Below are 26,905 nucleotides of genomic sequence, written 5' to 3' on the forward strand. Positions count from 1 at the left end.
TTTTGACTGTCTTTATTTTTTTGTCTAGACCATGACTGCCTAGTATATTTCTTGGATTTCATATGTCATGTACTTCCTAAAGACAGCAAGATTGCAGGCTAGGATTTGACATTTTGGAAGAACATCTACTGAAATAAGTGCTTCTCTGGTTCATGTGTTTGGGTCTTTTAAAATAATTTTGACTGGAGTTTTTTTCAAAACAAATTAGGGCAAAAACAACACTTCATCATGTTAGGTATTAATTTAGTACATTTGTCTGTTCTGTGTGTTTGAGTGTATGATCTGAAATGTTAGCATTTATACTAAATTTTTATATGGCTAGAAATCATCTTTATTTAAAAATTCTCTTAGGATATAAATGTAAGTGGGAACTTAATTTACTGTCTTTTGTCTTTTAAACATGATGAAACAGTCAGCTATAGAGCATTTTCATTAGTGTATGTGAGTAATGGTGGTTTAGTTAACTCTAAGGGCTGGGTAAGGACTCATAAGAAAGCTTCTAAAGCCCTGTGCTTGGTATTCCTCTGTGAATGTCTATTTCCCTTCTCTTTCTAATATATGCTTTCCTGTCTTCTTTGTAAACAAAATGTTGACTTCATGGCTTGTTTGAAGACTTAAAAAACTTAAATTGGCTTCACTTAACAGTTCAAAAGAAAAACCCCTTAATTTTAATTGGAAGAAAAAAGTTGAATTCATTGAATTCAGTTCCTGCAGAATCATGTGGTCTTCTCTGTTTACACCTAATGACTAACCTATCTCTAAACCATTAATGGGGTGATTCTAATTTCTGTCTCCTTTTCCTTTTTCTTCCTGCATCCCATGTTGTCTGTGGTGGTTTGTGTGGTTGGACTCTCCCCTGGTCAGTATTTTTATTTCCAGGAGGTGTTCCCTGTCTTGGCTGCAAAGCACTGTATCATGCAGGCCAACGCTGAGTACCACCAGTCTATCCTGGCAAAGCAACAGAAGAAATTTGGAGAAGAGATCGCAAGGTTACAGGTGAGTCTCTTGGACCACTCTAGAATGAGTATCTGTCAGATACACTTAATTTATTAATGAGGAACCTAAGAAAACTGTTTTTGTGAAAGTATTACTTAGTATTAGTTGTGATAGTAGTTTGTAGATATTAAGGAGATTGTTCTTACCAGATGTATGCTTACATATTTATGGACGAACTTTAGTTTCAAATGATCCTGCAAAAAAAAAAAAAAATACATGTAAGTGTATATATGGGAAAGAGTGATAAAGCAAATACGGCAAATTGCTAGCACTTGTTGAACCTAAGTGTGGGTCTTTTATTATTCCTTCTGTTTTTTCAGTTTTCCTGTGGGCTTGAAATTTTTTGAAATTTAAAATTGGGAAAATTAGGTATATGTAAAGGTATATACCTTTCTCTGTTTGCCTTCTGTTTCCTCCATCTTTTTTCCCCACTGCCCCAAAGGTGATTTCCATTAGATTCTCATTTAATCCTTTCAGTATTTTTTTTCTTTGAAATATCAGCAAATATATGCACTTGCTTACATAATACACACAATGCATGTTCTTAACTCTCCCCATTCTTACATATGAGGTACTATGCTTCATATAGCGTTGTGTGTCTTGCTTTAAGCATGCAACAGCATATTCTGAAGATCTCTCCATTTTAATATAGCAATACGGTGCTTGCTTTGGCAGCACTTAATAATAATAATAATAATAATAATAATAATATAGCAATAGAGACACCTTCCTAATTTTTCTTTAGAGCTGAAGTGTGTTTCATTGTATAAATAGCAGTTTATTGCTGTCCCCTTTTGCTGGGTACTTGCATGTTTGCAAGGTTTCGTGCAAGTAATATTGCAGTGAATAATTAGGTACACATGGCATTTTGTATTTCAGCAGGTGTCTTGGCTCTGGCTTCCGTTATCATAGGTTGAGAGTTTGAACAACAGGAATTTGTTTTCTCATAGTTGTGGAGGCTGAGACCAGGATGTCAGCATGGTTAGGTTCTCGTTGAGAGTTCTCATGAGAGTTCTCTTCCTGGTTTGTAGACTGTTGGCCATTTTCTCTCTGTGTCCTTACATGGGTAAGGGGAGGAGAGAGAGCACATTCTCTGGCTCATCCTCTTGAAAGGCACTAATTCCATAATGAGGGGTCTGCCCGCATGGCCTCATCAGAACATAATCTTCTAGAAGTCCCATCTCCAAGTACCATCACTTTGAGTGTTAGAGCGTCAACATAGGAATTTTTGGGGCGGGGTGAACAGTTTAGTCCACAGCAGCAGGCATACCTTAAATTTCTAGAAATTGGATTGCTGATAATAAAAGTATAATGTACCTATAATTTACTGTATATGATACTTGGATCTTTGATCCACTTCAAATTTATCCTGATATGTGAAGTATGGATCCAGTTTTCCTTTTTCCAGATGGCTTACCCACTTGTCCCCAAACCATTTATTAATTTATTTTTATTTTTAAATTTTATTTATTTATTTATTTGACAGACAGAGATTACAAGTAGGCGGAGAGGCAGGCATAGAGCGAGGAGGAAGCAGGCTGAGCAGAGAGCCCAATGGGGGGCTCGATCCCAGGACCCTGAGATCATGACCTGAGCTGAAGGCAGAGGCTCCAACTCACTGAGCCACCCAGGCACCCCTCCCCAAACCATTTATTACAGTGACTTTCTTACTCCACTGACTTGAGATTCTGGCTTTGTCACGCACTAAATTCGTCATATATATTTGGGTCTATTTCTAACCTTTTATTCTGTTTCATTGTTCTAGTTCTATACAGTTTTAGTCATTGACTCTTTAGAGTGTTTTAATGCCTGATAGGTATCCATCTCTCATTTCTGAATTTTCCTGATTGTTCTTTTTGTTTATGCTTCTATATGAATTTTTTTAATTTAAATATTTACTATGGAAAATTTGAAAAAAAATCTATGTAATGTATGAATCATCAAATATCTGGTGTCCATGGTTATCAGTATTTTGCTATTTGTGTTTCACTTATTTCCCTTTCCCCTCTTATTTTTTTGGAGTATTTAACATATTTCATCCTTAAGTACTTTATATCTCTAACAGATAAGACTTAAAACCCTAAAACTACAATGTCATCCCACTCAGCAAGATTAATAACTGGTTAATAATTAATATTAGTAATGTAATATTATCCAGACCTAGTTTAGTTTTCCCGGATTTTTTCTTACTGTTTGTTTTTATAGTTGGTCTCTGCAAATCAGGATCCATATAAGGTCCTCACATTGTATTTGGTTGATGTGTTTTACAAATCTTTAATTTGTAATGGCCTCCCTCTCCTTGACTGCCATATTGAATTTTCCTCACTTTCTTGGATTGTGTGTTTCTTAAATGGTGTCTGTGATGTCTGTTATCTCTTTTTTGTTACTTGTATAAATATTTCAATCTTTAAAAGTGATTTTGAGTTTTTCTTCATTTTCTTGCTTGAGTTCTGTCAGTTCCTGTTGCACATTCTCTTGCTATCTGCTGTTCACCCACTGTTGTCTGGGCCATCTGGTCCTCTGTTCATATTTTGTGTTCTTTTGATACTATGATTATACCCTTAAGTTTTTTAGTTTATTTTAGTTTTTTTAGCATGCTGTTTTCATCTGCTTTGTGACAACATTTCTTTGGTGAATTTTCATTACCTGTTGGAAACTTATATGCTCATTTTCATCCTTTCCCTCTTTGTTTCTTTGGGTTGAGGCAGATGGGATGCCGTATTGGTTACTTGTATTTGAATGAGGATTGATTCTGATAGATTGAAAGAGGCTCCTGTGTAGGGGAATCGCACCTGGGAGTGTTCCATGCCTCTTTGTGTAAGGGCATCCTCCTCAGTTTCGCTTCTTTGTCTCTATAAACCTAGACTGATTGAGGAAGGACTCTTAACCTCCAAATCTTGTTTCCCTGAATCCCTCACAGCCTTTGCTTTTTGCAGGGTGGTGTGTCTGCTTTGAGAGTTTATTTTGTTGGCCTTTTCTGAGTGCTCACCCCCTTTCTTCTTTCTCCCTGCTTTTCACTCCTCTTGTCTACTTCCCCCAGCCTCTCTGCCTTTGATTAATCAGCCTCTTGCTCATAGCAGTCCCCGCTTGGGATGAGGCCCCTTAGCACTTTGGTTTTTCCTGTGACCCCTGGTGGCTGACATGGGCCATTTGGCTTTGCCTTTATCATCTATTGGCACTTGTTACTTCATTCCATTTCATCATTTTCAGATTTGCTTAAAGTCATTTCCGCTCATAGGGGGAGGGGAGCTTAGTAGTCCCTTTTTTCTCCAGTGTGTTCAGTATATCTGAATACTGTAGTACTAACTTTGCTCTTTGACCACATATTTACAAATCAAATGTGATAAGTGATTTAAATTTGTATATTTTCCGCCTCCTAGTTTCCACTGAAGATGGAGCTTTTGTTTTGCTCTGTTGATTTTGCATCTAAGCCACCTCTCTCATTAATCAGAATAGTGTAGTTGACTTTTAGGTTTTCCTGGTATACAAATACATCACCTGTAAATGATCATTTTTTTCCTTTTTAAAATTTCATATGTCTGATTTCATTTTTTTTTTTTGGTCTTGTTTTGACATATTCTGTGGTTGTCGATGATACCATTTTATTTTGACTCTAGGAATGTTTTTTAAATTTTTCTGCTAAGTATATTAGCTTTGGGGGTTAAGATTTTATCATGTTAAGGGATTGGATATCTATTTTGATTTTTACCAAGATTTTCAAAAATATCAGTGATGAATATTGAATATTATCAAATGCTTTTTCAATACCTGTGTAGATAATTTGATTTTTAAAAATTTATTTGGAGAATTATATAAGTAGGTTTTCTTAAACCATTCTTGTATTTCTATATCATTAAGCCATTCATGTATTTCTATAATTCGGTGTTTCATACTTGCTTTATTTTCAGTGGTTACTCTGTATACATGTTCCCTGTATGTCTGAGGATATTATATATTCTCTAATTGTGGATTCCAAGGTTCTCAATGTCTCATAAATCAAACTCCTTAATTGTGCTGTTCAGATCTTCTGTAATCTTAATAATTTTTTTGTTTACTTGGTCTGTCATGTTGAGACAGGAATGTTAAAATTTTCCCCTCTGATGAGGGGTAGATTTATCCATTTTGCATTGTAATTGTTTATATACATAGAGATTTATTAAATGCAAAGTATAAGAAGTTTTATGTCTTTCTGGCAAATTGGCAGATGTTAAGCATTAAGTACTTAATTTATCCCTAATGATGCTTTTGACTTTATTGCCTATTTTATCTGGTGTTACTGTATCTGAAACCACCTGAGTAATGCAGTTTGAGCCCTACATTTACGTGAAGCATTTGCTCATGTTATGAATTATGAGGATAGACCTTTTAAAAATATATATATACTCCTGTTGATGCTGAGATAACATGCTTCTTCGTTGCCTTCCTGTGTTGGCTGGGTCATTTTTTCATGATTCACCCTTTCACTGTTGGAGTAGCTCTTCAAGGTTCCTGCCTCTATGTGAGGTGAGGGCATGTTTCTCAGTAGATGGATATGTCTCTGTATTTCAGGTTCCATAAAAGCTTTTAATGTGTGTGTGTGTTGCAAAGATTTATTTATCGGAGAGAGAGAGAGAAATAGTGCACGCACAAGCTGGGAGAGAGGCAGAAGGAGAGGGAGAGAAAGAGGGAGAAAAGCAATATCCCTGCTGTGCATGGAGTCTGATGTGGGGCTCAGTTCCAGGACCCTGAAATCGTCACCTGAGCTGAAAACAGGATTTGGACGCTTAACTCGCTGAGCCGTCCAGGCGCCCCACTTCTAATGCGTTTTAATTGCTAGTCTTTTGGGATACAGAAATATTTGATAGCCAGCCTCCCTCACTGTCAGTTTATACTTATCGGCCCATGAATTTCTTTTACTTTCCTGGTAATTCACCCATGTGTTTAGAGGGAGCTGGCTATGTTTATTCTTTATTTTTGATATTTTGGTATTTTGTGATGGGATAATTTCAACGTTATTCTGTTGACCACATTGCTGGAAATACAAGTCCTCAAAGATTGTTTTGAAAAACCAATGCTTGGATCCTTGGTTGAGAAAAAGAAAACCTTTTTCTTTCTTTTTTTTTTTTTTTTTAACATTTTCTCTTTAGCATGCAGCAGAATTGATTAAGACAGTGGCATCTCGCTATGATGAATATGTTAATGTGAAAGATTTTTCTGACAAAATCAGCCGTGCCCTTTCTGCAGCAAAGAAGGATAATGACTTCATTTATCATGATCGAGTTCCAGACCTTAAAGATCTAGACCCTATTGGCAAAGCCACACTTGTGAAATCTACCCCAGTCAGTGTACCCATCAGCCAGAAATTCACTGGTATGTCAAGTATTCAGATACACTTTAATCTTACTCATCTTTCACCCAGTTTCATCTGTTCATTAAAGCTAAAATCATATAACTGCTATTGTATGCTTTGAATATGATTTGCATTCATGTTTAAAATGAATATGAGAATAAAAATGAAGTGGTGTATCTATAGTGAAATTTCAAGATGGAGAGTAAATGGTAATAAAGTATCTGTATACAACAGAGTCAGAGAATTTGAAACTGAGTAATGATAGACTTGAAGCATTTGTCATTTTGTTAACATTTGTTATTGATTTAAGAGTCTGCCATTAAAAATGAACATTCATAAATATGACTTTAAATGTATAAACTTACGGAGTCATAGTTGTATGAAGTAACTATTATCCTTGGATGTTGTAGATACATTCAGTATATAGTAGTCTAGCTGAAATCCCAAGATTAATAAGTTATTGGGAAAGGGTGATTATCTTACTGTTTCTACTTAGCAAACAAGATGTGTTTATCGTGTGCCAGGGATTCTCTTAAATACAGATGCTAGCTCAGAATTCATATTCTTGCAGTAGTCCCATGAGGTATGTACTGTTATCCTCAGTTGACTGATGAGGTTATTGATTCACAGAGTCCTTAAGTAATTTTGCCCAGTGTTTCAGAGCTAGGAAGTGGTGGAAGGAGCTGGAAATCAAACCATGGCACTGTAGGCTACTTAATCAGCAAATGAACAGTGTGTTTTCTTACATGTAAGTCTTCTTTACCAAAGATCTTAGAATGTCAATGACAAACACATCTTAAAAAGTTAAGAAAATTAAGATCAAAGAAAAAGAAAGCTTTCATTGTCATTGTCCCTGAATATAGTGATCTAAAAATCCTCTTCATTACTATACTTTTAATAGTGATTTGGTTTTGATTTTTAAGTATTTGTAGACTTTTTATGTGAATATTGGAAAGGGAATATGAGCATTCACTTTACAGGTGTTTTGTCTTGAAATTTTGTTGAAATTTTCATTCCTAATTTTAGATTTGTTTGAGACTATGGTTCCTGTATCAGTACAGCAGTCATTGGCTGCCTATAATCAGAGGAAAGCTGACTTGGTTAACAGATCAATTGCTCAAATGAGAGAAGCCACGACTTTGGCAAATGGGTAGGTAGAGGTTAACTTCCATTATTGTATCTCTAAAGTTCTAATGTTTCTGTTTGAGTGTTCTATAACTAAATAGTTTCTGGACATTTTAGTTTTCTGAGCTTGCAGATGAATGTCAAGAATATGTGAAATAGCAGATACACACCTATGTGCACTTCTTGTGGATACTGTGTATTTATTAAGCCCTAGTAAATGTATTTGGAATAAACTTGATTACTGAAACAAAGAGAGTAGTTTTGGCTACTGATTTGCATTTTAGGGAATATTTATACTTGTAAGTTAAGGTATATGGTATATTCAGTATTCTTATCCAGTTTTTGGATTAAGGCTAAAAAAAATAATTCATTGGTTTTTAAAATATCTTAAGTATAATTTTCAATAAAATGCAACAGAATACACCTATTTTAAGTGTATAGTTCCGTTCTTTCTGATAAATGTTCATACCCGTGTAACCACCACCACCATGATCAAGGTGGAGAACGTTTCCATCACCCTAAAAAGTTCCTTCATGCCTCTTTCACTTTAGTCCTTCTTCCCCTGGCCCTTAGCTACTGCTCTCTGCTCCTTGTCACTCTAGATTAGTTTTACTTTTTATACAGTTTACTATAAATGTAATTATTATAGCATGTGTATTACATTATATGTACATTATAGTATATAGCATGTTGTAGTGTTGCTATAGTATTTATAGTACCTATTGCATATTCAGTATATACTCAGAATGTGTTGGACTTCTTTCACTTAGCATAATAACTTGAGATTCATCTATGTTATATCAGTTTGGTCCTTTTTATTACTGAGCAGTATTTCATTTTATAGTTAAATAACAATTTGTTAATTCTATATTCACTGATGGTGGACATTACAGTTGCTGTGAGCACTAATGCGTAAATCTTTGTGTGGACATGTTTTATTTCCCTGGGTGAATACCTAGGATTAGAATTGCTGAGTTGTGTGGTTGGTATATGCTTAACTTCATGCAGAATAGCCAGATTGTTTTCCAGAGTGGTTATTCCAGTTCATATTCCCACCTGCTCAGCAGCATGTAGTATTGTCAGTCTTTTCATTTTTATTCATTTTAGTGTGTGTGTAGCAGTATCACACTGTGGTTTAGTTTGTATTTCTGTGATTACTAATGGTGTTGAGTAACTCTTCATGTGCTTATTAGCATTTATATATCCTTTGTGAAATGTCTTGAATTTTTAGCTCATTATTTAAAATTGAGTTTTTCGTGTTCTTTGTGTATTTTAGAGCAAGTTCTTTGTCAGATACATATCTTTGAGACTTCCTTCCTTTCAAGATTTTATTTATTTATTCTCATCAGGGAGAGAGAGAGAAAGAAAGCAAGCAAGAGCTGGGAGAGGGGCAAAAGGAGAAGGGCAGAGGGAGAGGGAGAAGCAGGCTCCCCGATGAGCAAGGAACCCAATGGGGGACTAGTCCCAGGACCCTGGGATCATTAAGGCAGATGCTTAACTGCCTGAGCCACCAGCTGCCTCAGATTTTGTCTTTTAATTACTTAGACTGAAAGAAGTTAAGTTTGAGCTGTGAGCCCAAGGTAGCTAGTATTTTTTTTTTAAGATTTTATTTATTTATTTATTTGACCGACAGAGATGACAAGTAGGCAGAGAGGGAGGCAGAGAGAGAGAGGAGGAAGCAGGCTCCCTGCTGAGTAGAGAGCCCGACTCGGGGCTCTATCCCAGGACCCTGGGACCATGACCTGAGCCGAAGGCAGAGTCTTTAACCCACTGAGCCACCCAGGTGCCCCGGTAGCTAGTATTTTTTAATGTGCATTTCTTACTTTTTGGTTTTTAATTCTGAATTGTGAACTTAATTCTTTAACAGTTTTCTTTTAATTTTATCAATCATTGGTTTTTTTTTTTTTTTTTCTTTTTTTCCCCCTTTATCTTTATTTTTCCATTGATGAGGGTACTCAGCTTTTTTGGGGTGCTAAAACTTCATTGCTATTGATTAGGATATATAGGAGATTAATGTTTTAAAGATGATTTAGACCTCTAGATGACACAGTATCTCATTTTTTTTCAGGGTGTTAGCTTCCCTTAATCTTCCAGCAGCAATTGAAGATATATCTGGAGATACTGTACCTCAGTCTATATTGACTAAGTCCACGTCTGTGATTGAACAGGGAGGCATCCAGACTGTTGATCAGCTGATCAAAGAGCTACCTGAACTACTACAAAGAAATAGAGAAATCCTAGATGAGGTATGTTTTAAGAGATTTGTTTTTTCAAGTAAAAACTGTTTGCCACTCGGTGTCCAGCAGGGATTAGGACTGGATGCTTTCTTCTTTTGGGTTTTGTAGGGTAGTACTCACCATCCTGATGAACTTAATGTGAACCAGAACTGCCTTTCAGCTTCCAGGGGGAATTCTGATTGAGTGAGAATGGGTTCATACATGTATTAAGGGTTTATAAATGCACATTAATGAAACTCATGGACCATGATGTAATATTGATATACTGTGAGAAATTACAATCATACAAACTGTTCAGAACCTTCATAACTAATGATTTCTTTGAAAGATTAGATTGTTTGGTAAATGTGGAATCAGACTAAGGAAGTTAGGCCTTCAAGTGTTTTATAAGCCCACCACATCCATCTTTCAGTAGAGAGAGCATATTTTATCAATAGGAAGTTTTTTGGCTGAAGTCAGCTGTTGGACAGTGTTATTCTTTTACTGTGCCTTCACGTCTTTCCCCACATTGATTCACTTCTTTCTTTAGTGATAAATATAGTCAAAATGGTTACATTGGCTTTTGCCAGTTTAGGAGTCACGTTTTTTAGTTAACTTCTGTTGTCAGTGCTTTAATCCATGTTTTAATTTTTCAGTTAATTTTCAAAGGATGTTAATATCATTTCCAAGTACTTTGGGGCAGGGGTATAGTACTTAAGTATAGTTTATCTTGAACAACACGGGGTGGCAACCCCCCATGCAGTCAGAAATAGGAGTATAACTTTTGATTTCCCCAAACATAACTACTCATAGCCTGCTGTTGACTTTGGAAGCCTCACTGGTAACATAAACAGTTGACTGTCACGTATTTTGTATGTTATATATATTATATACGGCATTCTTAGATTAAAGGAAGCTAGAAAAAAGAAATGTTATTAAAATCAAAGAAAGTCATAAAAATCATACGTTTATAATACTGTCCTGTAAAAAATCCACTTACAAGTGGACCTATAAAGTTCAAACATGTGTTATGCAGGGGTCATCTGTACTTGAGACAGTGTGAACCTTGGGGATGAGAATATTTGCCTCCCTTGGTTTTTTTTTTTTTTTTTTTAAAGGATTGCCTTTTAAAAGGATTATTATGATTATACTAAATGATAAATTGATAGTGATAGTGGCATATTAGCTATTGGAAACTTAAATGAAAACTTACCTGCAGTATTGGCCTTTGGAATCTGATTCATGAGGGGTTCTACATTAATTACACCATCAGTGTTATCAGCCTCATCTATGTAGATGTAATCAATAAAAAGAAAATTGAAAGCAAACAGAATTGATGTTATGTAGTTCAGTACCAAAGCCTTGCTGTGCTGAGCTTGCTAGACATGCAGAATCTTAGACCTTATCTCAGACCTTCTGGATCAGGAGCTGCATTTAACAAGATCCCATGGTGTTTCATGTGCCATTAATATTTTTTTTAAAAGATTTTATTTATTTGATAGACAGAGATCACAAGTAGGCAGAGAGGCAGGCAGAGAGAGAGAGGAAGAAGCAGGCTCCCTGCCGAGCAGAGAGCCCGATTTGCGGCTTGAGACCACAACCTGAGCTGAAGGCAGAGGCTTTAACCCACTGAGCCACTGAGGCGCCCCTGCACATTAATATTTGACAGATACCACTCTTAAGGTCATAAATTTATTCATGAGAATGCCTTATAGTCCTTTAAAATTTGTTGATTATTAGATTAAGCAAGCTTGTTATCTGGTGTTGCACTTGAAAGGACGTTAGAATAGTAGATAGACAAAGGGAGAAAAAAATGGAGAGTGGTGTTTAAGATCACACATTTGTGAAAGCAGCAAGAAATAATTGTCTGATGGGAAAAGACAGACACTGGAAAATGCAGGTATAGCAAGTCAGTAGCAGTCTGGGACATTTAGTAGGTAAAAGTTTTAATAAACCATTATTGAATATTGGAGTTATATTTGAACTTGATCCCCAGTTTTTATTGTTAGCTGTCACCCTGGGCAGATTACTTAACATCTTCATGTCTCAGTTTACTTATGGAAAAAAATGGGATAATAATATTTATCACATAAGATAGCTGTGAACTGGGATCAGGCATGTGCCTGCTACTTAGTAGTTATTTAAATATTACTATATTTCCTTGATTTTAAGATGTCATTGATTAGAAGATGCATATTTGATTTTGAAACAAGTTGTGGAAAAGAACATTGTCTATTGAAATGCTATGTATCAGTTGTGAGCAGCATCTTTATTAGGAATACTAATGTGTAAAAAGCTTATTTTATAATTAAAAACTGGCGTTATTAACATGTATGGTATATGTCTGTTGTCTGCCTATCTTAATATGAGGTACTTTTGTTTATCTTATTTGATGTTTCTAACAGTCTTGTGAAGTAGTCACTGTTATTCTGTCAGCTGTACTTGGAGAGTCTCATTTTAATTAAGTTGTGAGTTGAGAGAAGTAAGTTTGTGAAGCTGGTCCTCTTTTTGAGTGTTCATTTCTCTCTGGTAGCTTTTAGAAATTAGGGCTGATTTTCAGAAATATTCAAGTATTCACTAATTTTTTTTTTTAAATAATAAATTTATCTTCACTAGGGAACTGTTGGGCCCTATTAACCTTGGATTCCTGTCCGTGGATTCTTTTTCTTTAGTTACTTTTTTTTCTCTGCCCTCTCTTAATGGATTTCTGTCAGATGGGTGGTAGTTCTTCTGGTGATAATCAGATTTCCTATCTTTCAACATTTCTTCTTTTTCTCTTTGTGCTCTCATTCTTCCTGCAAGGCTGGCTCAGGCTGGCCTTCCAGCTCAGTAATTGGTTATTTAGTGTGCTTTTTGTGCTTTTTAGCCACCTTGAGAGTTGTTTTTCATTTGTTGGTATCTCTTGTTTTCAACATACCTGATTCTTCTAAAAAATCTCCTGTATTTATTTCACAACTGCATTGTCTGTTTGTTTTTGAGGTAAAATTTGCATAACAAGATTCATTTTAACCTCTTTACAGTGTACAGGACTGTGGTTCTTAGTATGTTTGCGGTATTGTGCAAGCACCAACACTGTCTAATTTCAGAGTTTCCATCACCCCAAGGAAACTCCATTCTCGCTGGCACTCACTCCAGACTCACTAGCAGTCACTACTCATTCCTCCTTGCCCCTGCTCTTGGCAGCCACTACTCTGATTCTGTCTCTGTGGATTTGCTTATTTCGGACATTTCATATAAATGGAATCAGAAATGGTATGTGCACTTTGACCTTCTGTCACTTAGAATAATGTTTCCAGGTTCATCCATGTTGTAGTACCAGCACTTCATTTCTTCTTACGGCTAACACTTCATTGTGCGGATGTATCACATTTTGTTTATTTGTCAGTTATAAATGTTGGTATTTTTGCTTTTTTGGTTATTAATAATGCTGTTTGTGAACAGGTTTTTTTTTTAAGTACCTGTTTTAAATTCTCTTGGGTATATACAGAAGAGGGGAGTTGTTGGGTCATACAGGAATTCAGTGTTCAACTTTTTGAGGAAATACCAAACTGTTTTCCAGAGCCGTGGCACCATTTTACATTCTTACCAGCAGTGTGTAAAGGTTCCAGTTTCTTTACATTACCTTTCCAAACCTTAAATTGTTCAGGTTTTTTTTTTTTTTTAATTTTATTTATTTGTCAGAGAAAGAGAGCACAAGCAGGGGGAGCAGCAGGCAGAGGGAGAAGCAGGCTCCTCAGTGAGCAGGGAACCTGATACAGGGCTTGATCCCAGGATTCTGGGATCGTGGCCTGAGCTGTAGGCAGACGCTTAACCTACTGAGCCACCCAAGTGTCCCTGATTGTTCTGTTTTTTTAATTATAACCATCCTGTGGGTATGAAGTGGTATCTCATTGTGGTTTTGATTTAACCTTTACATATAGGAAATCCTAAAGTTAATAGTTTGATAGGAATTGCACTGAATGTTTAGACCAACCAGGAGAGTGTTGCCAATCTTTACAATATTAAATCTTCCAATCCATGAATATGAACAGAATGTCTTTCCATTTAGTTAGGTTTTCTTTAATTTCTTTCAGCAGTGTTTTGTAGCTTTTAATGTACAAGTCTTGCACCTCCTTGGTTAAATTTATTCCTAAGTATTTAATTTTTTGGTGCTATTGTAGATGGAATTGCCTTTGATGGGACATCCACTCATAGCAGCCCCACCCATGTTTCTTGTGTCCTGCTCCTGTTCTGTTACCTTCACATTGTAAGCCAGTAGTGAACTGTATAGTTGGTGAACTATGTACAGTGGACCAATTCTGGCTTGTGACCTATTTCTATGTGATTCACTAGTTAAAGATGATTTTAATCTGTTTTTAGAGGGCTGTAAAAAAAAAAATGTGACAGAGATGGTCCACAAAGGTCCACAAAACCTAAAATACTCTAGTGTTTGACAGAAAAGTTTGCAGACCTCTCTGCTCTAAGATGCCAGGGCTTTAGCACTTATTTCTCCCGGTAGATTCTTAACACTTTCTTGTGTTCTGGCCCCCGACTATTCTGTCTTCTCAGATACACATTCAGAAGCCATTTTGTACATGTTACTTTATAGTTTGTTGTACTGGGATAAAAAAGTCTAAATCTTTGATTTTCATGTGGATAAGTTAACGTCTTTCTCTTTGTTTTGTTTATGGCATCTGAGGTAGTAAGGCTTTCTGTTTATTTTAATCTTAAAAAGAATCTTTGTTCAAAGTAGCCTTTGTGTATGGATATACATAATCTCTTAGTTTATCTTACTTTTTAATTTATTGAGTAAGGTAATGGCAACCTAGCCTTAAATTTTATAAGAGTTTGTTAAATATGTTATAACTTGGATTCGTGCAACAAAAATTGTACCATTTTATAGTTCAGCCAGTAAAGTAGGGGTATTCCTGTCCATTAATTCTCACCAATATTGAGTCTGATCATTTAAAAAATGTTTTAATTTTTTTATACCAGAAATGATACTTCATTGTTATTTCACTTCCTTTTTAAAAGTCATTAAGATTGTTGGATGAAGAAGAAGCAACTGACAATGATTTAAGAGCAAAATTCAAGGAACGCTGGCAAAGGACACCATCTAATGAACTCTATAAGCCTTTAAGAGCAGGTAAAATGTATATAAGTGGCTTTTACTTGAATAAATTCCCAATTTTTCTTTTTTAAGATTTTATTTTTAAGTAATCTCTATACCCAACGTGGGGCTTGAACTCACAGTCCTGAGATCAGGAGTTGCATGCTCCACTGACGGAGTCATCCAGGTGCCCATACAAATTCCCAGTTTGGATCCACATTTTTGCTTGATTGAATTAGGGTCAGTTGTAAACCTGTTTTTACTGAAACTGCTATTTTGAAAACACAGGTTTTTTTTTTTTCCCCGCTCAGTTCAGGGTAAGATAAAAAATAAATAGCAGAGGTGATTCATGTTCATTATAAGAAATTCAGATTCTTAAAAATTCTGAAAAATTCTTTTTTAAAAAAGATTGAGCACATGGTAGGGGTGTGTGTACAGAAGGAGAGGGAGAGGGAGAATATCAAGCAGACTCCTTATGAGCACAGATCCTGACCTGGAGCTTGATCTCACGACCTGATCCGAAATCAAGAGTCAGACACCCATTTGGCTGAGCCACCCAGGTGCCCCCCAAATTCTAAAAAAAAATTTTTTTTTCAAATTCTAAAGAATTCTTAAAAAATACAGAGTAAAAATGAAAATGATTCTGTTTAACTCTCTTTTCATATTCCAAGCCCTGTGCCTTTTTTTTTTTTTTTTTTTTTTTTATCTTAGAGCATCTATGTAACCACTAGATATCACTGGTTCCAGGAACTGGTGTTAAGCTCTATGCATATTTTTAAAATAAATGAGATCAGTTCTGTTTTTTTTTTTTTTTTTTTTTTTAAAGATTTTATTTATTTGAGAGAGAGTGAGAGAAAGGGAAAGTGCTAGCTGGGGGAAGGGGAGAGAGAATCTCAAGACTCCCCACTGAATGTGGTGTGTGACACAGGGCTTGATTTCAGTGATCTTGAGATTGTAACCTGAGCTAAAACCAAGAGTTGGATGCTCAACTGACTGAGCCACTCAGGCACTCCTAAATGAGATCATATTATATGCATATGGTTTTGTAATGTCATTTCACTTAGTAGTGGATGGTAAAAGGTGAGTTAATTTGAAATCAAACTATTATTTTTTTAAGAATTTAATTATTGGGGCACCCAGGTGGCTCAGTGGGTTAATAAAGCCTCTGCCTTCAGCCCAGGTCATGATCTCGGGGTCCTGGGATCGAGCCCCACATCGGGCTCTCTGCTCAGCCTGCCTCTCTGCCTACTTGTGATCTCTCTCTCTCTGTGTCAAATAAATAAATAAAATATAAAAAAAAAGAATTTAATTATTAAGATTTGTGTTTGTTAAGGTAAGTGTCTTTATGGTAGCTAGAGACTTATTTTATTTATTTATTTACTATTATATAATTAGTACTATTGACATTTTTTTCCTAAAAATGTTAACTGCTGTTCTTTTAAGTCAAGTTGAAGCAGTGATCCCTTGAGAGGGGAATACGTTGTACGTAAGTTGCAACAATTTTTGGAGTGAATGATTTCTCTCTCTATTTTTTTTAAGATTTTATTTTATTTTATTTGACAGATAGAGATCACAAGTAGGCAGAGAGGCAGGCAGAGAGAGAGAGAGAGGAGGAAGCAGGCTCCCTGCCGAGCAGAGAGCCCGATGCGGGGCTCGATCCCAGCACCCTGGGATCATGACCTGAGCCGAAGGCAGAGGCTTTAATCCACTGAGCCACCCAGGCGCCCCGATTTCTCTCTATATTAATGAGTTGTAGGAGAGGATTAGACTAATGCTGGTTAATTTTTATTTGGTGGATAATAACCACAAATATATGCTAAGGTATACCCATGCGTTTTGCCAGAAACAAAAATGCCAAGGGCGACAGGAGCTCAGTTTCCATTATATAATGAATCAGGGTCCATAGAAGAGGGGAGAGAAGTAAAGTTGGAGAGCAGAACTAAAAGTATAATCAGCCTATAAATGTTACTATTAAAGCCATTGCTGTACTCTGGCAACATTTTTTTTTCCCCCACAGAGGGAACCAACTTCAGAGCCGTTTTGGATAAAGCTGTGCAAGCAGATGGGCAAGTGAAAGAACGTTATCAGTCTCACCGTGACACCATTGCACTTCTGTGTAAGCCGGAGCCTGAGCTGAATGCTGCCATCCCTTCTGCTAACCCAGCGAAGACTATGCAGGGCAGTGAGGTAAGCAGATGCATTTTGATGTGGGTGGTTATCTGCTTAGGAAAACTATGTTCAAGCCATTATGAATAAAATTAATTGCCAATTCCTTACTGTCCTCTTTTCAGAAATGCAGATGTAAATTGAGGTTATATTTGAAGTAGCATGATACATATACTGTGTAATAGGTAATTACATTAATAAATAATATTACCATCTTATAATTAATTTCTATTTATTGAATGTTTCCTATGAGCTTGGTACTATTATCTAGATACTTTATAAAAAGTTCAGTATTCAGTTCATTCAGGTTTTATAAAAGGGAGAGGCTTGGAAACATAGAAACTTCCCTGAAGTGAAAGGACTGGATTTGACCAGATGTTCTTCTGACCATAAATTCTTTGTTGTTTGTTACATCATTCTCTATTGCCATCCACTGTGTTCCACTGGGACTATCTCTAAAGGGACAGTCAGCCAGCTGTGATTGTTAATAAGTGGGTAACATCATTATAGCATTTCTCTTTGTGACAGGAAGGGGAAAATCAGTAGTGGGGCATGTCAGTCAGAAAGTCCAAAGGTGCAAATATGCTTTAGTGGCTGATCACTGTAGTAGGTGTTAATTGAATAAGATAGATCCTGAATGAAGTGCATAGGAAAATAAGCCAAAGGGCAAGAAGTGTTTGCTGAAAACTTCTTGAAAAAGGTGAATTTCCTGGTATAGTAGGTCTCAAAAGTTATCAGTGTTGTGCCTTGCCTTTCCACAGAAACATTTCATGTATTTATCCAACCAAGGTTTTGGATACCTGCTCTGTAGGCATTATGCTAGGTACTTTGAAAAATCAGCAAATGAATCATACATAGCCTTTACCCTCAATTCATGGTCCAGTGTGGGAAGATTAGACCTATACAAGGAGAACTGTAGTACAGGCTAGATATGTGTCGTGACTATAGAAAGTATGCTGTGAGGATTTAGATGATGAAGCACTTAAATTCCAGTATTTTGGAGCTTATCTCTTCAGGGGCCTCTTAAGAGATTGGTACAGGACGAGAACAGAGTAGACAGGCAGACAAAGTGTACACATACAAATCCAAGGAGGATCAAGAGAGTGGTGTGTCGGAGACGCTACCAGAGTTTCGGTGGAAATGAGCCCCCACAGTGAAGACTGCATAGTTGAATGTGCACAGAACCCAAAGCTCTAAAGGTAGGGGGATCCTGATGGAACAAAGAATATCAATTAGATGCTTTAAGGAAAAGGAGGGAAGGAAGAAGGAAGGTGGTTAGATTAATTTGTGAGGAGCAGAGACTGCAGACCCACTGAACAGCAACTTCTTTATTTTAGGAAAAAGAAAATCCTGCTTCCCATCCTCTTCTCTCTCTCATTTTTTATTTTTTATTTTATTTATTTAAAGATTTTATTTATTTATTTGACACAGAGAGAAAACACAAGTAGGCAGAGAGGCAGGCAGAGGGGCGGGGGAAGCGGGCTCTCTGCTGAGCAGAGAGCCCGATGCGGGACTCATCCCGGGATCCTGAGATCACCACCTGAGCCGAAGGCAGAGGCTTAACCCACTGAGCCACCCAGGCGCCCTGTCTCATTTTTTAAAAGTAGTCTCTATACCCAACCTGGGGCTTGAACTTAAAACCTCTGGATCAAGAGTCGCATGCCCTACTGACTAAGCTAGCCAGCCACCCCCCCTCCTTTTTCTTTTTGGTGTCTTATACGTGACTCAGAACTTAATGTGGCTTTTGTCCTTTGATTCTCCTGCTTTCAGTAGAAAAGCAAAAATGGTTTCTGCTGAGCAAAATCAGAATTCGCATGCACTACTTTGTTATTTTATACAGTTGTAGTCATGGCTGTTTTTGTTAGTTAGTAATGGTATTATATAGGGGAAGAAAACTTTTATAATCAATATGAAGTTATTTTACTGAAGCTAGATTTTCTAGATAGAAGCAACCAAAAATATTCAGTGCTCTATATATTCATTCATTATGTGCCTTTATCAAAAAGACTAATTAATACCATGTTTATTAAAGCTCTTTCAGGTAATTGTCATAGTTGTTGATGACACATTTTAGTCAGAGTTTTTATGATAAAAGTATAGTCATTTAAATTCTGATTATTAAAGTGAATACAAAGGACATACATACATGTTTTATTAAGAAGTCCAATCTTGGGACGCCTGGGTGGCTCAGTTGGTTGGACGACTGCCTCCGGCTCAGGTCATGATCTCGGAGTCCCGGGATCGAGTCCCGCATTGGGCTCCCAGCTCCATGGGGAGTCTGCTTCTCCCTCTGACCTTCTCCTCGCTCATGCTCTCTCTCACTGTCTCTCTCTCGAATAAATAAAATCTTAAAAAAAAAAAAAGAAAAAAAGAAAAAAAAAGTCCAATTTTAATGGTAGGGCTCTTTTTTTTTTTTTTTTTTTTTAAATTGTGAAGTGGCCTGCTACTCTACTATTTATCTTTAGTCTCTTTGGGCATCTGTTTTTACATCTTGAGATACTCTGAAAAATGTTGCAAACTATGGGTAATTTGCATTTAAAGATCCTTTTTTAAATACTTAGGACCATTGCTTGTTACTGTGCACGTCTGATCAGCAGGGGTATGGAATCTAGTCTACACTTGGCCAGCCAAGCCTTGGCCCTGGTGTAGGGCTGAGTCTACCCAGAGGAAGGGACATCTTTTTTTTGGGTATAAAAGTGATATCCATTTATACTTGTAGTATTGCATCTGTCTTGGGTGATGGAGGGGTCCCTTTGGGGGAAAAAAAAAATGTCCATCTCCTCAGAGATAGTGCATAAACTAGCACTGTCCAAAGCTTTGTAGGCCTTTTTTTTTTCCTGGTTCACACAAAGTCATCTAGTAGGTGAACTGCAAATGCTACTTTTACTCTCTGTTTTTCATAACAGGAAGTGTCTAGATAGGTGTTGAGGTTTGTTCACCAAAAATTTGTTGAAGGCCTACTGTATGCCAGGAATTATGGCACCATGGTCACTAACAGAGAGGGATGCAAAACTCTATGTTTGCTTTAGTGTAGGGCAAGTGTGATCAGGTTCTCACTGTTCTGTTGTTGAGATAGTCTCATGTCTGCCTTTTCTGAAAATAAAATGGCAGGGACTGAAAAGTAAAGCTGAAAATCTCATTGAGAGTATTTGTTCTGCGCCTAAATGTGTATGGTGCTGTTAGATGCTACAGAGAGCTTTATCATCTAAATGGGGCTGGCACACGATGGTCTGCGGGCTAAATCCAGCCTGCCTCCTGTTTTCGTGTGGTCTATGAGCCAGGAATGCCTTTTACATTTTTAAATGGTTGAAAAAAGTCAAAAGAATAATGTGTTTTATGACATGTGAATGTTACATGAAATTCAGACTTTAGTATCCATGAATAAACTTCTGTTGGAGCATAGTTACACTCCTTCACATTTCATCTGTGGCTGCTTTCACACTAGAAAGGGAGAGATAGTTGCAACAGAGACTATGGCATACAAAGCCAAAAATATTTTCTGTCATTTTTTCCTTTCCCCTTCTGTTTGGTTCTTTATAAGAAAAGTTTGTAGCTCTTGGTCTTAAAGGTGAAGTATAGACAGCTGAGGTGATCTCATTCCTGCCTTTCTGTTTGACCTCATCTCTCTCCCTTTTATCTTTTTTTTACTGTGTTAAAGCCATACTAGGCCTTTTTTTTTTTTTTTTTTGTCTTTTCCCTTTGAACATGGGAAGCTTGTTCCTGCCTTAGGACTTTAACATTTGCTTTCCTTCTATTGGGGTCTTTCTTCCCTTTGCATGGCTACCACTAGTTTTTTCATTAAAGCCCCAGATGTCACCCTTTGCCTTTCTTTGTCATTGTCTACTATATTGCTCTGTTTTTTTTGTGTGTGTTTAATTCCCTCCTCCCTTCCCCTGTCCCCCACATGAACCAATTCTGCTTTTGTTAATAATTGTATTTTAGAACCTAGAGCAATACCCCAACATGTAAGGATTCAAAAAGTGTTGATGCATTGATAACTACTGGCAGCCTAACTTATTAAAAAAGGGATTCAATTAATTGCAGTTGAGAGCTAATTGGAGCTGTTTTTAAAACATTGAAATAAATTTTTAAATTTTGGGGGGCACCCGGGTGGCTCAGTTGGTTAAGCAGCTGCCTTCAGCTCCGGTCATGATTCCAGGGTCCTGGGATCGAGCCCCGCATCGGGCTCCCTGCTCAGCAGAGAGCCTGCTTCTCTCTCTCCCTCTCCCTGCTGCTCTGCTTACTTGTGCTCTCTCTCTAGCTCTCTGTCAAATAAATAAATAAAATACTAAAAAAAAAACAAACTTGGAAAATAGAATTTAAAAAAAATTTTTTTAAATTTTTTTATTTGAAGTATAATTGACATACAACTTTATGTTAGTTTCAGGTGTACAACATAATGATTCAGTATTTTTATATGTAGTAAAATGATCACAGTAAATCCAGTTAGTATCAGTTATCACACATAGTTACAGAATTTGTTTTCTTGTGAGAACTTTTAAGAATGCAGCATATTATTATTATTTTTAAGATTATTTTATTTGATAGAGAGACGGTGAGAGAGGGAACACAAGCAGGAGGTAGTGGGAGGGGGAGATGCAAGCTTTCTGCTGATCAGGGAGCCTGATGCGAGGCTAGACCCTAGGACCCTGGGATCAGGACCTGAGCTGAAGGCAGATGCTTAACGACTGAGCCACCTAGGTTCCCCTATTATTATTATTATTATTTTCTTTTAGAGGATTTCATTTATTTGAGGGAAAGTGGAACACAAGGCGGGGTAGGGGGAGCAGAAAGAGGGAAGGCAAAAGCAGACTCCCTGCTAGTCAGGGAGCCTGACATGGAGCTCGATTCCAGGACCCTAGGATCATGACCTGAGCCAGAGGCAGATGCTTAGCCAACTGAGCTACCCAGGTATCCCACAATATAGTATTATTAAATATAATTGCCATGCTGTATGTTATAGCCTCATAACTTAATGTATGTATGTATTTATTTATTTTTAAAGACTTTATTTATTTGACAGGCAGAAATCACAAGTAGGCAGAGAGGCAGGCAGAGAGTGAGGGGGAACCAGGCTCCCTGCTGAGCAGAGAGCCCGATGCGGGGCTTGATCCCAGGACCCTGGGATCATGATCTTAGCCAGAGGCAGATGCTTAACCGACTGAGCCACTTAGGTGCTCCACAATATAGTATTACTAAGTATAATTGCCATGCTTTACGTTATAGCCTCATGACTTAATGTATTTAATTAATGGAAGTTTGTACCTTTGGATTACCTTAATCTCTTTTGCCCACCCCCATGCCCCACCTCAGGCAGTAGTCTGTCTGTTCTCTATATCTGTAAGCTTGGTTTTCTGTAGATTCCACATGTAAATGAGTTCATATGGTATTTGTCCTTCTCTGTCTGACTTCATTTAGCATAATGCCCTCAAGGTGCATTCATGGTACAAATGGCAAGACTTCGTTCTTTTTTAATAGCTGAATATAGACTTTATGTGTGTGTATATGCATGTGTGTGTATATCACTACATCATCTTTATTCATTTATCCATTGATGGACATTTAGGTTTCCATATCTTAGCTGTTGTAAATAATGCTGTAGTGAACATGGGGGTGCAGAGGGATTCTAACTATTGATACACTTTAACTTGATGACACATTAAGCTTCAAACTTAATGAGTGGATAAGAAAATGTATTGATGTCGAAAGAAAGAAAATGTAGGTAGTGGTTTACTTTTCTTACTATTCTGGTCATTCATTTGTAGAAGCAGTTTAATTCATTTTCTACTGTAGTCACTCTTTTTTTTTTTTTTTTAAGATTTTATTTATTTATTTGACAGACAGAGATCACAAGTAGGCAGAGAGGCAGGCAGAGAGAGAGAGGAGGAAGCAGGCTCCCTGCCAAGCAGAGAGCCCGATGCGAGGCTCGATCCCAGGACCCTGGGATCACGACCTGAGCTGAAGGTAGAGGCTTTAACCCACTGAGCCACCCAGGCGCCCCTACTGTAGTCACTCTTAAAATAAGGCCGGTATTATACACTCTAAAATATGGCTAAACTAGTATATATGACAGTTTGAAAAAAAATAAAAAAAGAGGATGCTTGTCATATAAGGACTCTTTGTATGGTGGTCTAAAAGTTCATTTATAAATTGGTTGCTTCAAATGCCATTTTTTCCCCCAGAGACTTAGAATCATAGCATTTTGGAATAGAATAGGACTTACTAAATACATACTTGGTCCTTTTTATCACTGATTTTAAAACCCCTGACTACCATAAAAGTTAGGAAGTTAGCTTTTCTACATAGTGGAAGTGGTATTAGAACTTGTGATTCTACAGATTCTGCTGGGGTTCTCTTCCCACGTTACTCTGCTGCCTGTGTGTTTGTTGTTCCTCAGTGAAGAGGAGGTTTTATTCATGTGAACTATGTCTGTCTTCTCATATTATTTATTAGCTAATTTGGGGTACTGTCACTGCAATATTTGATGAGAGGCTCTTAGTTGCCGTACTATGGAAGAAGCACCCAGTCTCTTTCTCTATAGATAATAGTGTTACAGTGTCCCTGACTTTCAGCTTTGTTTAGTAGACTAGTTTTTTGTTTTTTTTTAAACCAGTTCTGCGTATTCCTGTTTCTCCCCCAGTTTTCTTTTACTTGACTATTTTTTATTTTTTTCTTTCTTGTTTTTTTGGACATAACTGGGAGAAAGTTAAAAGGTGGCATTTTTCTTATAGCTAAACAAATTTCAGGAAGGCAGATGCTTATCAACTGAGTCATCAGATGTCCCCCCCCTTTTTTAAAAGATTTTATTTACTTATTAGAGAGAGCATAAGCAGGGGGAAGGGCAGAGGGAGAGGGAGAAGCAGACTTCTGCTGAGAGGGCTTGATTCCAGACACTGGCATCATGGTCTGAGCTGAAGGCCAACGCTTAACTGCTTGAGCCACGCAGATGCCTCCCTGCCGCCCCCCCTTCTCCCATGGAAAACTTTTAATGATATGAACAGATGTACAAGAGCCCTCTCCTCTTTCTCTCTCAGTATATAAAATAAACACATGGTTTATAGCCTTTTTTTTTTTTTTAAGATTTTATTTATTTATTTGACGCACAGAGAGAGAAATCACAAGTAGTCAGAGAGGCAGGCAGAGAGAGAGGGGGAAGCAGGCCCTCTGATGAGCAGAGAGCCCGATGCGGGACTCGATCCCAGGACCCGGAGATCATGACCTGAGCCGAAGGCAGAGGCTTAACCCACTGAGCCACCCAGTCGCCCGGTTTATAGCTTTTTATCTGCATCTCTGGCCCTCTTGATCTAAGATGCTCTGTCCATACATATATATCTGCGTCTCTGTATCTACATGTTTGTCTATATGTCTCTCAGTCTCTCTTTGTTAGCAAATAGGGTATCTCCTTACTTGGCAGAAACACACCTTCCTCTTACCTTGTAGCCATGACAGGGACATGGTATATAGTATAGAGTGGTTAAGAGATTGATTTTGGAGTTAGGCAGACTTAGGTCTCAAATTTTACTTCTACTTCTTAGTAGTTGTGTAACCTTAGGCAGCTTACTTAATCTTTCTGAGACTCAGTTTCTGCAACTGTGAAATAGAAGTAATAAATATGTACCCAATGGGATTTTGGAAGGATTACGTTAAATTACATTTGTGAAGTGTTTAGGACAGTTCCTGGCACATAGTAAATGTTCAGTAAATTGTTGTGCTTGCTGCTGTTACAATTATTGCTGCCTCCTGTTACAAGCGGAGTCCACTAAAGGTACAATGTCTGTCTCTAAGTAAACTTGATGTACAGTTGATGCTTGGCTCTTTAAGAAATCATCCAACTCTGAGTGAACCTTAGTATATAATTCCCTTCTGGAAATTGGCTTCTGGGTTTTTTGGACAATTAAACAAAGGGGTTTTATTTTGTTTTGTTTTAATTGTTTAGGTTGTAAATGTCTTAAAGTCCTTATTGACAAATCTTGATGAAGTAAAGAAGGAAAGAGAAGGGCTGGAGAATGACCTGAAATCAGTGAACTTCGACATGACAAGCAAATTTTTGACTGCTTTGGCTCAAGATGGTGTCATAAATGAAGAAGCTCTTTCTGTCACTGAACTGGATCGAATCTATGGAGGTCTTACGGCTAAAGTCCAAGAATCTCTAAAGAAACAGGAAGAACTTCTTAAAAATATTCAGGTAAAGTTTTTATGCTTTAGTAAGATTTATATAAAGAAAATAGGATAAACCTGGACTAAATCTATATCTGTTTAGGATTGTTTTTTTTTGAGAGTGATGCATTTTAATAGAAGTCTGCAGTCATTGTTGGTTATGTTTGATACCCACCGAATTTGTGGTATTTTTCTTTAAGGAAAGACTTAAAGTACTGTTTTATCACAGAAGAAATAACGTATTAGGTAAATTTCTAGTAATTCTGGCATGCAGTCATATACAATTTTCATATGTAGTTGGCAAAGTAACAATAAAAATGTTATGAGCTATATTAATTTGGTCAATAAATCTTTCCTTTAACAAGGTCTCACACCAGGAGTTTTCAAAAATGAAGCAATCTAATAATGAAGCTAACTTAAGAGAAGAAGTTTTGAAGAATTTAGCTACTGCATACGACAACTTTGTTGAACTTGTAGCCAATTTGAAGGAGGGCACGAAGGTATGATGTACAAAAATAATAGTTCACCAGCACAGATGTGAAAATATGGTTTAAGAAGTTAATTGTGTTTCCAGTTGTGCCACATTATTCTTGAAATCCTAGCTCTAATGACTTTCATCTCTGAGAGGCTTATTGTGAGCAAGAGAAAGCTTAAAGGTGGCGATATTTCATGGGAATGTTGAAGAATGAATTGTATATTCCATCAGGCAAAAAGAGGGTGTAGGAATTTCAGGCAAAAGAATTAGCACAGAGATGTCAAAAGCTAATGATACGTTCTGGGGAGAAAGAAAAGAAAGAAAATTGACTAAGTAAAAAAATTTTTTGAAAAGATTTTATATATTTGAGAGAGAGGGAAAAGAGAACTTCTTCAAAGTGAGCAGTGGGGAGAAGTAGAAGGGGGTGTGGGAGAGGGACAAGCAGACTTGGTGCTAACCATGGAGCTCAACATGGGGGTCATTCTCACAACCTTGAGATCATGACCTGAGCCGAAATCAGGAGTAGGAGGCTTAACTGACTGAATCACCCAGCTGTGCCGAAAGTTGATTATTTTGAGTGAATTATGAGGGAACAGGAGTAGTTGAAGTGAAGTTGATCTGTGGTGGGGAAGGGAGGAGGGGGTATATGGCTTTTATATTCTGTGCTGATGGTGCTGATGGATGATGATAGACTTATGATCTGCCTGAGTCTTAGGGTGCTTACTAAGTATGATAAGTATTTTTTTGCTTTGCCTTTAAATAGCTTAGGGAAGTGATTGTATTTATTTTTACCATTGACTTTGCTTTTGAGAGAGCAAGTGATTTTTAATTTTTTTAGGTACATGATACCTTGTGGTTTTTTAACTCCATAATGATCACTGAGTAAAGTTATCTTGATACAAATACAGTGGATATAATGTAAAACCCTGTGAAGAGGGGGTAGAAATACTACACAGCCTTGAAAATAGAAGAATAAGACACCAGTTTATTTGGTTTAAAATGCTTTGTTGAAATAGATAGGCTGAGAAAACTCTTCAGAGAACCTTTGGAAATACTTCTAAGGGTTTCTGAAGTGATACCTATATTTCTGAAGTGAATATGCAAATCTAATCCTTCCATTTAATTAGGTCTCATATTTTTATCATAGATTTATTAATTGACTTTTCTCTAGGAATTGGGAATATAGTTACCATCATGAAACTTACAACTTGTTCCATTTAATTTTTGATGACAAATGTTCTCTAAAAGTGATTTTTTAATTTTTATTTTCTTTAGTTAGGTCATATTCAATATTAAGTTGTTGAACCTCAGGGGTATGACTATCTTATGAAGAGGATTTTAGTTCTTCAACT

At 37.0% G+C, this 26,905-nt stretch overlaps 1 protein-coding gene across 2 annotated transcripts in view; it reads left to right on the top strand.

Annotated features, from left to right (window-relative positions):
- LOC111159033 (programmed cell death 6 interacting protein) overlaps positions 1-26,905 on the top strand; it is a 78,089-nt gene that overhangs the window by 34,411 nt on the left and 16,773 nt on the right. Inside the window, exons 7-14 of one of the 2 annotated variants that reach the window (XM_022521390.1) lie at positions 865-996; positions 6,123-6,345; positions 7,352-7,475; positions 9,519-9,696; positions 14,680-14,791; positions 16,773-16,942; positions 24,858-25,106; positions 25,444-25,578. In XM_022521390.1, coding sequence (XP_022377098.1) covers positions 865-996; positions 6,123-6,345; positions 7,352-7,475; positions 9,519-9,696; positions 14,680-14,791; positions 16,773-16,942; positions 24,858-25,106; positions 25,444-25,578 — 1,323 coding nt within the window. The remainder of the gene's footprint in view (positions 1-864; positions 997-6,122; positions 6,346-7,351; positions 7,476-9,518; positions 9,697-14,679; positions 14,792-16,772; positions 16,943-24,857; positions 25,107-25,443; positions 25,579-26,905) is intronic. The other variant, XM_022521389.1, reaches the window with a different exon arrangement.

This window comes from Enhydra lutris, unplaced genomic scaffold (genome assembly GCF_002288905.1).
Source record: "Enhydra lutris kenyoni isolate GAN:26980312 unplaced genomic scaffold, ASM228890v2 scaffoldscaffold66, whole genome shotgun sequence".
NCBI lineage: Eukaryota > Metazoa > Chordata > Mammalia > Carnivora > Mustelidae > Enhydra > Enhydra lutris.